The 14839-nt window shown below is 46.2% G+C and overlaps 4 protein-coding genes across 4 annotated transcripts; 1 reads left to right on the plus strand and 3 right to left on the minus strand.

The window, feature by feature from the left end:
• Positions 1–1375: 1375 nt before the first annotated feature.
• Positions 1376–2545, minus strand: T069G_01189 (uncharacterized protein; the record flags this gene model as incomplete). The annotated part of the gene is made up of 2 exons (XM_056168399.1): positions 1376–2307; positions 2383–2545. 2 exons carry the CDS (start codon positions 2543–2545, stop codon positions 1376–1378), a joined length of 1095 nt encoding a protein of 364 aa, XP_056033715.1.
• Positions 2546–4330: 1785 nt separating this feature from the next.
• Positions 4331–6932, plus strand: T069G_01190 (fibronectin type III-like domain-containing protein; the record flags this gene model as incomplete). Its single annotated transcript, XM_056168400.1, has 6 exons — positions 4331–4667; positions 4721–4964; positions 5021–5093; positions 5158–5466; positions 5518–5859; positions 5925–6932. The coding sequence occupies 6 exons, from the start codon at positions 4331–4333 to the stop codon at positions 6930–6932; spliced, it is 2313 nt and encodes a 770-aa protein (XP_056033716.1).
• A 1534-nt stretch (positions 6933–8466) lies between these two features.
• T069G_01191 (alpha-L-arabinofuranosidase b, catalytic domain-containing protein) lies at positions 8467–9999 on the minus strand (the record flags this gene model as incomplete). The annotated part of the gene is made up of 1 exon (XM_056168401.1): positions 8467–9999. One exon carries the CDS (start codon positions 9997–9999, stop codon positions 8467–8469), a length of 1533 nt encoding a protein of 510 aa, XP_056033717.1.
• A 2994-nt stretch (positions 10000–12993) lies between these two features.
• Positions 12994–14130, minus strand: T069G_01192 (d-isomer specific 2-hydroxyacid dehydrogenase, NAD binding domain-containing protein; the record flags this gene model as incomplete). The annotated part of the gene is made up of 2 exons (XM_056168402.1): positions 12994–13959; positions 14023–14130. The coding sequence occupies 2 exons, from the start codon at positions 14128–14130 to the stop codon at positions 12994–12996; spliced, it is 1074 nt and encodes a 357-aa protein (XP_056033718.1).
• Positions 14131–14839: the final 709 nt, after the last annotated feature.

The following is a 14839-nucleotide window of genomic DNA, read 5'->3' on the forward strand; positions in this document are numbered from 1 at the left end:
ATTGATCGATTGATTGATTGATTACAAGATGGCATAACGTACCCGCAAACAAACTTGAACGACAGCAATCGATGGAAACTAAAGCAACAATCTTTTTCAATTAATTCAAAGCAAACAAGCATCTATTACAGGTAAAGATTAGCCTAATCAACAAGTCCATATCCTGTAGTCAATCCAGGTGTTTCCATGTGATTCATCTCATTCATCAATTTGTTGAGCACCCCTCCCCCGCTGTCGTAAAAGTCGCATGTGGAGGTACCCGGTACATCCACTCTACTTCCTCCCCGTCTGACAGCATCTCACCCGCACTTCATCCCACGACTCCGTATTAATTACACACTGTGCTCCGATACTACATCACCTATGGTCACCTTCGCCTGTCTTGTTACAAAGTGCGAGAATGCGATCCTATTTACATTCGAAATCTACAAAAGTCAGATCAGTATACTCCAAATGCGTTGCCAATGACGAAATCAAGGGTCCAGCCGTCAGATTTAAGGCTGAATCAAGCAACACCGAGGTAGATGGTCGTGCTATCTGAGCTTCCCGCAGGTAATAAAAGTCAAAATGGGAGCATTCCATGCCCGGATACAGTTTCACGGGTATATAAACACTGTAGCCGTCATCTCTTCAACGCATCCTCGCATGGTCTGCCTGTCTGGTCCGTCCCCTACGCTGCATATACAGTGTGTAGCCGGCCGCCTACTTGTGCCTCGGTGGATTATTTGCACTACTATGTGAAACCTAGGTAGCTTATTTTCAAGTTACTTGGGGAATCATCCCGCAGCTTGATATCGGTGCTGTAGTTTGAAGCAACCAACCAACCCTGCTGGCAACGGCCCGTGTAAGCCCACAGCGGTGTGCGTGTGTCCAAGTATGTACATGTAGGTAATCCGCGATGCAACCCCGAAATCCACCGACAGAATTCACCGAACAGGCTTCATCGCTGCTAGTATCGAAGATAGTATACATGTAGTACTCGTATCTGATATCGGGGTCGAGACTCCACGTAGATTTGCAGTGATATATCTCGACACGTAATCTCATGACTGTTGTACATACAATACTGAGCGCCTTGTCTGACTTCACGCCTACTCTCTCGTTCCCCTCATGCCTGATGCAGGCACCCGCTTGTTTGCCGTCTTATATAGTGCTAGGATATCTCACAACCGTGTTGGCAGATAATACTAGCCAGGATTACTTCGGGCCTCTGCATCTACAAATGGCCGAAGCTGGCTGATCGTCCTCGGTCTCACGCAGAGTGAGCTGTCATGCTCTTCGCCAAAGATATAGGTCCGGGACTCTCGTTCTCATAGCCTTATCTCCGCTGTTTCAAAAAGAGAGTGGAGGATAGGTGACGCATCGAGCCCGGCTCTCATGATGGTGTCCCCTTCAATGCCAGCGGCGGCGCTCCTCTCAATTGACGCCAGCGGTTGCTATTCTCAATGACATCTCTGTCAAATATGAACCACCATCGTTCAAAAAACACCTGGCCCACCTCCCAGCTATTTGGATCATACGGATCACCGCCATAGATACGAATACCCTCTGCGTTATCCTCAAAGTCGTACGCAAAGTTGACCAAGGCAAGCGGGCCCTTCGCATTGGGAGGCCGCATCTCATCGGGCATCGAAAATATGTTTATCACCCTATCACGAACTTCCGACCACGGCAGAAAATCCAGCATTGGGTGATGCGGAACCAGAATCTGAGAGGCAGTTGGCTTCCATGCGGCGGGGAGTTGCTCGCTCGGCGTGGCGATTCCCTGGGAGAACGGAGAGACGGCCTCCAGATTCCAAAGCTGTTGGCCGCAACCAATGCGCTCTGATATTCTCAATACCGCCCGCAATAGAGTAAGTTCGTGAACAGGTAAGAGATAGCTATCGGCAAAGCTTCCATCCGACGATGATGACGATGGAGAAGTGCTGTCCCAAGTTGGTGGCATCATATCCGTCAAATTTCCATCGAGGCTTTCACCGTTGCTGAAAATGAAACCCTCCTCTCCAGAGCTTTCCCCTGTTATTGATGCAGATGAGAAATTCGGAATGTTTACTGTATTTGAAAGCAACAATGGCATCGATGAATTGCTGCTCATGTTGTTGCCGAATATGGTCGTAGTCCACATGCCGAGGTCAATCTCGTTCAAGCCACCAGCAGCAGGAGACTGGCTAGAGGTCGAGATGATTTCAGCCTCAATCTCTCTATCATTATTGCTCTGTGATTCGCCTATAACATTGTTGTTTTCTTTGCTTTCCTGGCCGTTTCCATTGTTCTTTTCTTTTTGTCGTCGCAGGCGCTTCTTCTCTCCTACACTCACGGGTAAGCAAATGACGGGAAACTGACAGCGTTGCCGTTGGTGCAACACCGGGAGGTACCACTAACTGTATCTGCGCTGTGCCAGCACATTAAGAATCCGTTTTCTCTCCGGCGCGTTTTCCTCAATGTCTGGTACTTCGAGAACTGGGGCTGGCTTGAAGGTTCTTTGCCTCGAGCGCGGCTTATCAGTGGTGTTGGCTTGTGATGGGCACTCTCCACTCGACATCATTGCTTTCGCCGGCAGACGCTTGATGGAACTAGTAGTCGTGGTTGGTCAATTGGATTCTCTGTATAAGAGCAGCTATGTTAATTGACAAATATTCTTTGCTACATCATCGTTTGGGGCGGTTGTCTATTTATATGACTTGCATCTATTTAACTAGAGCATAACGCTGTACGATGGAATTAGCGCACTGTGGCGTAGCAGCATAACGGATATGGTATACCTGTTTGCGCACATCAACTTAGCGTGGGTGCCAAGTACTGTCTATCTAGTTCCTGGCAATGACTGTTGGGCTACGAGCCTCAAACAGTGTAGCGCCTTCGAGCTGAGGTGCCCCGAATTCACATGTGAGAACCATCAAAAGATGGGATATGATATGTAAGACAACGTCACCCCATACTGTTTTTTTACATTAACAACCAATTTTTGACAATTTTCTTCTCAATGAATGACGATATATAATATCAATCGTGATATTCAGGGCCGCAAGCTAGGTGAGTTATATCTAGCCCTGTAAGCCGGACAAATTCAAGTCCGACCAGCAGTGTTCTTCTGTGGCTGGCAAAGGTATTTGAAAGGCGAGGTCGAAGGGTAGCATTTTGGAATTCTCAGAGATGTAATATAGGTTTCTGTATATAGACTATATATACATAATTTTCACTTTTATCTCTCTTTGGGGAGGAACAGCTGTCTTGATTTGCAACGAGTTAAGAGGACTGATCAAGAGAATACCTATTCAACACTCCAACGACTACGTGAGGTTGAAGTGTCGGAACAGCACGCGTAAAGAAGCCTTCATTTACTTCTTGCCTTGTAGGTAATAGATACTCGGCTCTTTGAATATCTGCTACTGCTATTATTATTTTTTTCTTGGCATCTGTTACTCTAGCTATATTTCTCTAGTGTATGCTAGTCTGCGTTATTGTAGCTCTATCCGTCTAATTCCTGCTGCTATGGCTATGTATCTTTAGCGGAAGCAGAAATTAATCACCTCCTACACGCACAGCCATTGATAGAAAGAGAGCATATTGAATCCTGCATCGAGTTTTTGATTGCCCAGGCAGAAGATCAAAGAAGACCCGGCAGCTTAGAAACTACGCGCGCCAATCAGCGGATACCAATCATTCCGGGGTATGCAGGTTATGTGCCACCAACAACGATGTTCTTTGGTTAGCCACTTGGAACTAAAGCATGTTTATGGATGTGAATCTGGGCACTCGGTATATGGCTTTATGCTATTTGCAGCATTTAAATAGACTCTTAGCTGTGCCGGTGATGAAGGCGGAGCTCCGGATACAGCTACCGGCGAAGAACTAACCTCATACAAACAATACGGATGTCGCTCTTCCGTTGGAATCCTCGACAACCTTGGTTAACGCTATCGGCACCTTTGAGAACATGCCATTCCTCGTAGACCCCTAGCGATCTTTGTTCGGTTGAGGAGAATAGAACAATATGATTCGCCTAAAGTCACAGCCTAGATCTAACCACAAAGGCCAGGTGTTGGAGGATCGCTCACAGCTGCGCAGATATTACAAAAGAACAGTCCAAAGCTCCATCGCGGAAAGTCCGAACAAGACCAACCCCTCCGGATAAATGACTACAATTATGTACGTTAAAGTGCAGACTCATGCCTATACTTAAACTCATCTCGTCACCCCAGCTGCGATGACAGCAATTACCCGTGAGCCCAAGATGGTAAATAGTCTGCACTCGAGCCCATGAGGTTCTACTCATGGATTCAGAGTTTACACCTCTGATTGACGGCCCCCCTTCTTCACCAAGCTCACAATGAAATCGTCCATATGCCTCTGTACCGCGGCCTTGGCGGCCGTTGGCCAGGCCACAGCAAATCAGCCATTGTACAAGAACCCTCACGCCTCAATTGATGACAGAGTATCAGATCTGCTCAAGCGCATGTCTGTCAAGGAAAAGATGGCTCAATTGATCCAAGGCGACATGTCCAACTACCTCGATCTCACATACGGCACGTTCAACAAAACGGGTCTCGAGTGGAACATGGAGTACCGAGCCAACTCGGTCTGGACGGGTTATTATACCAACATGACGACGGTTAAGAAGGCTGCCCAGCTGGCACAGGATTACCTGACCAAAGAAACAGAATTAGGTCAGACTTGGTGTTTTGGAATTTCCTGATCAGCTCCTATTAACGCCTTCCAGGCATTCCTGCTTTTGTTCAGAGCGAAGGCCTTCACGGATTTTTAGGGTTGAATGCTACCATTTTCAATTCCCCAATTGGCATGGCGTGCTCATTTAACCCTGAACTCGTCGAAGAAATGGCGAGGGCCATTGCGACGGAAAGTCTAGCCCTTGGAGTCAATCAGCTTTTCGCTCCGCTGGCTGATCTTGCCCGAGAGTTGAGATATGGCCGAGTGGAGGAATGCTTTAGTGAAGATCCTTATTTGTACGTCTTCTTACCCACGGTATGCCTTTTGACCGTGCACTAATATATGTCGTCAGGACGGGAGAGATGGCATACAGCTTTGCCAAAGGACTTCAGGAACAAGGTGTCTCGGCAACAATCAAGCATTTTGTACGTCAGATTTTGTTAATTTATTCTGAAAGAAACCGGCTAATTGCTAGTTCTTCAATGAAAGGCTGCTTTTGCATCACCGGAGCAGGGTATCAACACTTCCCCGGTGCACGGAGGTGAACGTGAACTAAGATCCCTCTATCTTCCACCATTTAAAAGAGCCATTATCGATAGTGGTGCTACTTCTATCATGTCGTCTTACAATTCATACGATGGCGTCCCAATTGTTGCGAACTCGGAAGTCCTTACTGACATTCTTCGAGGCGAATGGGGCTATAAATATTTTGTTACTTCCGACGCTGGTGGCACTGCTCGCCTTGCTAATGCATTTTATGTCTGTGAGATTGAGGACAACGATTGTATCACTCTAGAGGTACGCTGGAGACGTTACGCTTTCTCATATACAGAGAACTAATGGTTATAGGCTCTGCCTGCTGGCAACGATGTCGAGATGGGTGGTGGCTATTATAGCTTCGAGTCTATCCCTGAACTGATCGAATCTGGGAAATTGAGTGAGAACGTATTGGATACCGCCGTTTCCCGTGTGCTTCTCTCGAAATTCACCCTGGGACTTTTTGAGAAGCCTTTTACTGGCGTTTCTGACAAAGACATCTTCAAATACATCAACACCAAAGAGCACAAGCAAATAGCCCGACAGCTTGACTCGGAGAGCATCGTGCTCCTTGAGAACCACGAAAACGTTCTACCTTTGAAGAAGGATGCGAATGTCGCTGTGATTGGTCCCATGGCCCATGGCTATGTTAATGTGAGTATCTTGAAATCGAGATTGGGGTTCATTCAAGAATAGTTGGCTAATGCATGCCTGGGTAGTACGGAGACTACGTAATTCACACTGCAATGACCCGAGGCGTCACCCCTCTCGATGGTATCAACTCTGTCAGCAAAGGCAAAGTCACTTACGCCAAAGGATGCGAGCGTTGGTCCAACGATGAATCCGGATTTGATGAAGCCATTGCTGCCGCCGAAGCATCGGATGTCGCCATCGTCGTCGTTGGCACCTGGTCGCGAGACCAGAATGAGCTTTGGAGTGGCTTCAATGCGACTACTGGCGAGCACATTGACGTGAGCAACTTGAACCTCGTCGGTGCCATGCCTCGCCTAGTCAAGGCCATTATCGGCACTGGAAAGCCCACGATTGTTGTATACAGCTCCGGAAAGCCCATAACAGAGCCATGGATATCAGAGGAGGCATCTGCTCTTGTTCAGCAATTCTATCAGTCCGAACAGGGCGGCTACGCTCTTGCAGACGTTTTGTACGGCAACGTCAACCCTTCCGGTAAACTCTCTGTGAGTTTCCCTTATGATGTTGGAACTCTGCCCATCTATTACGATTACCTCAACTCTGCGCGGTCGTATCCCAACCCCGGCCATGTGTATGACAACGGCACCATTGTATTTGGTAGCACATATGTACTGGAGAATCCAACGGCACTTTACGAATTCGGATACGGCCTCTCGTACAGCCAATTCAAATTCTCCAATATTTCCGTTTCCAAGTCTCGCGTTTCCGCTTCTGATACTGTAACTGTCTCTGTTAAAGTGACGAACACGTCGAAGCGAGATGGTGCAGAGGTTGTTCAACTTTATGTCAAGGACGTGTTGGCGTCTGTTGAGGTACCACGCTACCAGCTGAAGGGTTTCAAAAAGGTCACTGTCAAGGCTGGTAAGTCTACAACTGTCAAAATTGATCTTGCTGTGGAAGACTGGGGCCTTTGGAACCGAAAGATGCAGTATGTTGTTGAGCCTGGAGAGTTCACTGTGCTCGTAGGTAACTCTAGTGAGAAATTTCAGGGGAATGTGACAGTCACGGTTTCATGAGGTTAAATCATATCAATACTAATTTAAATCCTATCTAAGCCAAACTGATATTGAGAAACCTACCTAAAGAAATGAATAAATGACGCTGAACGGCTAGCTAAAGTAACTATGAACGATACCTTGGTAAGACCTGCTGGATAGTGTGCTCTGGCTCATCGATTATGGAAGCAATCACATGGCTAAAGACTATGGTGATAGCTTTAGCTTCAGTCTCTGGAATCCTCCTACTGTAGAAATATAGAGATACCAGTAGTGCGTCACCTCTGTCAGAGACACCTAGCACAATATCGTACTGTATAAATGTTAGCTTTCTGACCTTTACCTATATTCGTCAAAGAATAACTAACCTCTGTGGGATCTTTTGACCATAATCTTTCCGAAGAAATTGTCTTGTCTGGAGCTATTTCCTGATTAGAAGAGTCGTCTGTTTGGAAATAGATTGCAGTATTAAATAGAGATCTCGCTTGGAATTCCCCATCCGGAAAATTCGTAAGAGTGAAGCTCTGGTTAGGTGAACTTCTTACAAAATCTTCGTGAACATCTATAGTAGCTGCTGTAGCGAACTGTCTTGCGGTATCGTACATTTGCAAGGGACGAGATTTATGTGAACCCAACTGCGTCTTCGATCCTTTCTACAGGAACATCTCGACCAGATACAAGATAGCCGAAGCATACCTCTGAGCTCTTGACAAAATTATGTAACACCACTGCCCATGCTGTCATGAAAATATTGGCAACGGTCACTCCATGCAATCGAGATGCTGCATAGAGCTAGCTGTTAAGATGTTCCACAGAGATGTCGACCGAGCTCAGATCGCCTCGCTGATGAGGCTCGCCTATCGCAATGGTGCTCTGAAAAAAACGTTTTGCAATAAATTCCACGGCCGGCGGCTTATAGACAGCTGGATCACGAAGGAATTCGACTAAGTCAACTACTTGACCTCATCAATGCGATCACCAAAGCATAACGGGCAATAAAGCAACATGTTTTCAGTCTATTTCGAAGAGCGACTAGGAGCGTAACAGATGTAGACCTGTCAGTAGCGACTTCCTGTAGATACAGTGTATTGTGTATCAGGAAGAGACTTTAAACAGAAATAAGGTCACTCAATTTAATTTGAACTATTGGCAAATGTTAATTAATACGGTTATATTCATTATCAAGAGGGTCAGTAAAGCTAGGTCAAAGCAAAGCTACACCCCAGTGTTTGTGTCAAAGTCCAGAATCCATCCGCAGCTCAACCCGATCAGCCACAGCCGATCAAGTCAAACCTCGAAGATTCAGGCCACAAGGTATAGCCGATGAAGGCTCAAGGCCAAACTCAAAATACATGCGCAAAAAGGCCCGAACAACAAGAATCATTTATATATGTCAAAGTTTATTTGATGTCTACTATATTCAAGCTGGACTTTATGTCTATATACAATGTTCCTCTTTTCCGTGTAGATGACAGTAAACGGGCTAGTCAGAAAACAACTTGCGAGGGACGCGAATGAGACAAATGCTACAGAAATCCTGTACAGTATTGATGAATTAAGCAAAGCTCGCGCTGACGACGAAGCTCACGTCGTCGTTGAACAATGTAGTTGAATCAAAATCGTGCTCGCCGCCATTGGCCGCGATATAAAGCAATGCATTGAAGTGACGCCAATAGCGGGTAGGATAGCTCCACGAGCGGAAGGAATTGCCCTGGCCGTTGAGACCGGCCTGCGGACAAAACGTGGCGTCTTCGTGGAAGAGCTTGCTGCCGTCGTTGGCATTAAGCATAAGCTGAAAGTTGGAGTGGCGGATGAAGCTTCCAGGGGTATCAACAGATTCGAAAGAGAAACAGGCACTGTTTCCGAGACCTGTACGGACTGTCCAGCTAGCTTGTTGCTTAAGGGAAGTGCTGCTAGACGATGAGACAACTTGAGTGTTAACAGTGGCACCTGTGTGCGCAATATAACGTGTTGTGCAGCAAGAAGTCGTAGCCCTCAGTGAGATGGAGGAGCCGACGGTAAGAGCAGGACCGCTAGTCATCAACGAAGTGTCATAGACATATTTGGCAGCCACAATATTGGCCTGAACCGAGGCCTCGGTGCTGTCTGATGGATAGCCAGACGTCATGACGCCTTCATAGAACGTGCCTTGGGCGCCATCGCTGTTATCTCCACCAGTGCCGAGAATAATAGCACCCTCTTTGCTCATTGGGTTATAACCACCCGAAGGGCGGGCTCCGCTGTAGAATGTCGAAAGTGTTCCGGATGTAGCATCGCCTCCACGGATGGCCCACTGATTTGGCTCACCCTTGATAATTGCAGTGACAAACCGAAAGTTTATGGTCGGGTCTGCAGGGTTATTGATAGGACTAAGACCTGAGAACAGGCCGTTCTCAAGATCTGCCATGATCCACGGACCACTACCAGAACCAGTGCCACGACCAGAGCCATCTCCAGTGCCAAAGTAGATGGCTTCCATATGGCCATTACCCGTGTCGCGACTATTGGTCTCAGCGTTGCCATAGTCAAAGCAACAAGCCGTATTATAATGAGTTCCGTCAAAGATGGCATACATGCCCTCTGATCCATCGCCCGTGGCCGTACCATTAGCAGCGTTGTTACGATATCCAGTTGTAGGCGCGATGAAGACACCATATGCCTTTTGGCCATTCAACCGAACCGGTGCTGCAAACGCGCTGGCCAGATTGTCAAAACCACCAGGCAGAGGGCCGCTTGCAGCACCTCCGGGCGGAGCCTGGGTAAGGTGATTGCCATGACCAGACTGGTCATAGATGGTGGTGATAAGGCAAGTCGTGCCAGCACAGAATGAATCTTGAGCAGCGGCATTGGCAACACCACCAGCAGACAGCGGCGCTATATTAGTTGTAGCACCATCAGAACCGCGTGATACTTGATATAGCGACCCAGAATAAGCTCCGTATAAAGCGCGTGTCGTGCTATGCGCAGCAACACATGGTGTCCCACCAGATGCGTAGATATCACAAGGCCCTGCAGCAACAAGAGAACCAGTGGCAACGAGGCCAAAAGTCAGGACGCCAGAGCGTCGGTGGTTCACTCGAGAGAACATATCAGAGCGTAGTGTTGTTGTGTAGGGTCACAATGAGATGGATCGACGAGAATGTTGATCTGATTCTGGGGCAAGAGGGCGATATCGTTGGGCTTTTAAGCTACACAATGACTATCCTGTTTACCTGTGCGCCGTCTCAAACCTAATGAATGGTCTTCTTTTGAGTAATCGTAAGAACATCTAACACAAAAGAGGCAGGAGATTGCCTTTGTAGTCATGGATGAAGTATCGCATATGTTTGCGAATGCTACCCATGGGCGTGCCCTGCTCTTAATAGGATCTAAATCATCATGCAGGCTACAGTAGTCTTGAACATTAATTTAAAAAGACCGACATAGTCCCGTGTATATTGTGCTCTTGTGCCTTGTTTTCCGTTCTTCAACATCTGGCACAACGCATCTCATGACAGCCAGGGCATGAGGTCACCGCCAAGGCACGGGTCTTACTGTAGACGGATCGAAGACAAGATCAACAAGCTCTTACTCAGTTCGTGTCTTAGCGGCATTTTACTAAGCTGATTTTAAACTTTATAGAGAGCTCAACAAAAGAAATAAATCCGGCTAAAAACCCATTGAGTTTCAATAAATTGAGTTTCGATAATGCAGCCCACCAAAAGAAGGAAAGGTGTAAGCAGAAGGAGTATCATATTTACTGGAATTCAACTAACAAAAACCCCTCAAGAATTGGTAATATATTCGGCTTTACTTAGCCCTTACTTACACCCTTCATCTAGGCGTTCCTTTCAACTACCGGCGTCATCGGAGACTATGACGGACTACCCCAGTCCCGGCTCGATATTAACCAGATTCTACCCAACGCTTGAAACAGAATACCGCTTCACTAGTCACCAGGCTACTCGAATAGCTTCCTTTCGGCTTGCTCAATTTGGCCCGTGCGGGAATTTCCACCAAGCGTACCAATAGCAACAGATATTCCAGCGCTGCCTGAAGAAGGATCAAACAAGTATCCACTGCCATCGTGGGGAAACCTTGTTAATGTCGGGGATTAAAGCCGTCCTGAGGCAACATCACATGTCCAAATCAGAGCATCATTCGAGCTGCATTTCATTATCCTTCCAAGCTTGATCTCGCTTCAGGAATTTGTGCTTAAAGCCGAGAAGCGGCCTTCCAAAACATGACACCGACGAAGCTGCGCATTAAGCCTGTTCTCTGGTGAGCAGATCCCTTGTGATTGGAGCGGGATTGCGCTCTCGTTGTTGCTCACGGGAATCACAGAGTTGCATTCGTGTGGGGAAATCCCTGCCGAAGCCGAAGCGAGGGGAAGATGTCGCTGTGAGATGATCTATTTGACGTTCTTTGCCCAATCATAGCAACCAAAACAGAGCCGATCCAGAGTTCAAGTGCGCGTATGACTAGATTTACAAGTCCCAAACTAGCCGGATCAGCTGGGACAGCGTTTCCTCGGAGGGTAAACACGTGCTAATACGGCGCATGATGGTGGATAAGTAAGAAAATAACACAAAACGAACAAGTCGGCCAACAGTCTAGGTAAAAACATTTTACTCTGTCTGCTACTGAAGACACCAGAAAGCTCCAAAATTAAGGCGTATTTCATTGTAAATACGTCAGTCGGGAATACGACTCGTTTTCAGATTCAGGAACCAGCTGTGGCGGATTTCCTTGTCAGGCAGGAGGTCCACTTCTTAATTACTTATTTAGGGAGGTGTCCATTTTCAGTTCTGTGAGCTTGCAGCCACAGAAAAGTTACCCTGTTGCTGTCTTAAACAATGATTCTTTTTTTCACACGTTTCGAGCACAAACTAACAAGGTCCACAATTAAAGTCACAAGGTTCCTGAGGTCCAACTGTAGCTATAGCATTCCATTCGTGCGTGATGTCGTATCATACATGGGTTGATATAAATCCCGTGCGTATTCGGTGATATTCTGTCAAAATGTGAATAATCTTTCTCAACTACTAACATCAAAAGTCTTCTTTATGAAAGAAAGCCAGTGCATAGTTGAAGAGAGTTATGTGAGTTAAATACTCTTCCGCTGCTATACCTGGCTGTACCATATAATATTTGAACTCAACAGTGAGCTTTGTACAGATTATTACTGCTTTCTACTTATACGCACTTGTCCTCTGTGAGATTTTCTCTCCCTTTTTTTCTAGTGCGGGGAAATAGTAGAGGATAAATTATTGTAGCGCAATTAACATAATATTACCATGATTGGTGACACATAAAGCGATGCGCTTTCTCGTAGGCTTTCAAAAAATACAGTCTCGGCAATCGCCATAGAGTAAATAGTCTAGCTTCTTTATCATGTCTCTTTGGGTCGTCGCTGACGTTTGGTTAGTCTCCTAGCGTCACCAGAAATGCAGACAACTCGAGCCATTATGACGCCGTGGAGTCCCTAGTATCCCAGCTATTTAAGCCACGAGGATTATGCCTATAAATAGGAACATCAGAACGGAAAGATTTTGGATCTTGGCTCAGAAATTATCGAGTCGCCCCGTAACTATGGCTTCTTAATTCGATAATTCGTAGAAGTTATTAGAGCCAAAGCCGGAGCTTCCGTGTGGTGGATTTACATATATCAAGTTGCTAATGTTACCGTATCCTCACAATCCCCTGCTCACAGGCTGCATAGTGTAGCTTGCGCATAACTGTAGTTCTAACTACTGATATTGAAGCTGTATTTCAAATGATTTCCGCTGTGCCCTATATCTAGCCTACAGATAAGGGCTCAACTAAATAGCGTTCTCGTCTCTATTATATGTTGGAGAACAATTTGTTCAGGGTCTGTGGAAGAAGCTCAAAGATGTGAGCTTAATAATGCAATAAAGTCGACAGTATTTGTTCTGAATAACCTCCTTGGGACGAGGAGTTACAGATATCCCCCCAAAAATGCATCAGAATTGGCTAAAATAATCCACCAAATAACAATCTGACTCGGAACGATGTCAATTTTGCTTTATCAGGGTGGTGGCTACAGACTTCAATCTTACAATCCCACATGGTACGATTTTGCTCAGTTGTGAGATATATAGCTGACTCTGCTCACTGTTAATTCTTTCTGAAATTGAGCCGAGGGATCATTGATCGGAGTAATAGGTTTCCCGGTTTTAAAGTATGCCCGAATATTTTCAAGGCATTCTATCTCAGCAAGCCGAAAAGCATCCTGGGTAACGCCACCCATATGGGGCTGACATATGACCTTGTCGCTCCTTTGGAAATAGCTGTTGATATGAGGTTCGTTGCAAAACACATCAAGCCCAGCTCGGGCAATTTTGCCGGACTCAAGAGCCTGGATCAACGCATCTTCATCGATAATGGCTCCACGGGCAGTATTGATCAAATACGAACCATCTTTCATTGCCGCAAACTCGGCTGTGGAAATGAGATTGCGAGTATCCTCATTGAGTGGGCAATTGATCGATATAATATCCGACACGCTCAGTAAAGCATGTAGAGAGTCGCAATACGAGGCGCTGTATAAGGCCTCCTCCTGGTCGCTCAATCGATGACGATTGAAATACTTGACGCGCATGTTGAAAGCCTTCGCCTTTGAAGCCACTCGCTTTCCAACTTTGCCCATTCCAACAATACCAATTGTCATACCCGTGATATCGTGAGTGGGATATAGAACGCTGGTCCAAGCACCGTTGCGGAGCGTCTGCTCTGTGCGATACGTATCGCGTACGGCAGCGAGAGTTAGGAATATAGCCATGTTAGACGTTGATTCGACTATTGCGTTGGTCGTATTACATAGCCAGATTCCCTGACTCGTTATCCATTCAACGTCAAACTCGTCGTATCCCGCTTTTGACGAGGTGATGATACCACACTCGGAAGCTAATGGACCGAAAAGGTCTTGGTCGAAAGGCGCATACGTCATTGTGCCCATCGGTACAATAAAAGCGTCGATAGGACCATGCTTAGCTATGAGAGCCGGGAGTTTTTCTTTTACTTCTTGGCGGTTATCGGCTTCGAGGATCTGGTAGAGCTTGGATCAGCCAATTATCTTTAATTGCCTGTTAACGCAACGTAATCTACGTACAGTATAGTCGAACTCATTACGAAAGTCTGAGAGATATTCTCCTCCGTCATGTCTCGGGCAGCCAAGCCAGACGACAAACGGCCTTTCTTTGTGGTTCTTTGGTTGCATTATCGGAAAGAAGTATGCGGATTATAGAACAGAGGTTTAATGAGTTCTACACAATTAAGATGTGTAGTTTATCAAAATATAACAGTAGATGATACACGTTTTGAAGTCTGGGCAATAGCTTATAACTTATACAAGAATACTAAAGTAGAAGTACGAACAAGGGTTTTGAGAACCAGAAACTCAGCCTCGGTAAACGGCATGAGCTCACGGAATACAGCGGCATAAGATATCGTAGGATATACCCAACAGCTTAATTGCATACGTGGGGTCTTATCACCTAGTTGTTTACGATGAAGATACTAAACAACAGCGGGCTGAACTTATACATTTGACAACATCCCCTGGAATTGCCCCCGAATGTAGAGAATCATGGCTGGCCCAGTCCGGAATATTGTGATAGTATTAGCTGCCACATCACGACGTACGAAAACAATTGAACACGTTGTGTACAACTGTAGCTCGAGATAGAAGAACTCAACCTTTGACAGATGTATAGTCAAACCCAAACTATCTAGTTGCTCAACTTGGCGGATCTCTGATAGGTTGGTAGATCTAGCTGCGATGTCGGAATGCCTCTTACATTTTCAACGCTCCTCACTTGTCATCGGCTTCTTTCGGCATTCCCACGTTTGTATCTAGCATTGGTGCTGACTCCTCATCTTGACCAAGTATAATGACTTCTCATCATGACCATCCGTGTTAATAACAA

This window comes from Trichoderma breve, chromosome 1 (assembly GCF_028502605.1).
Source record: "Trichoderma breve strain T069 chromosome 1, whole genome shotgun sequence".
Taxonomy (NCBI): domain Eukaryota; kingdom Fungi; phylum Ascomycota; class Sordariomycetes; order Hypocreales; family Hypocreaceae; genus Trichoderma; species Trichoderma breve.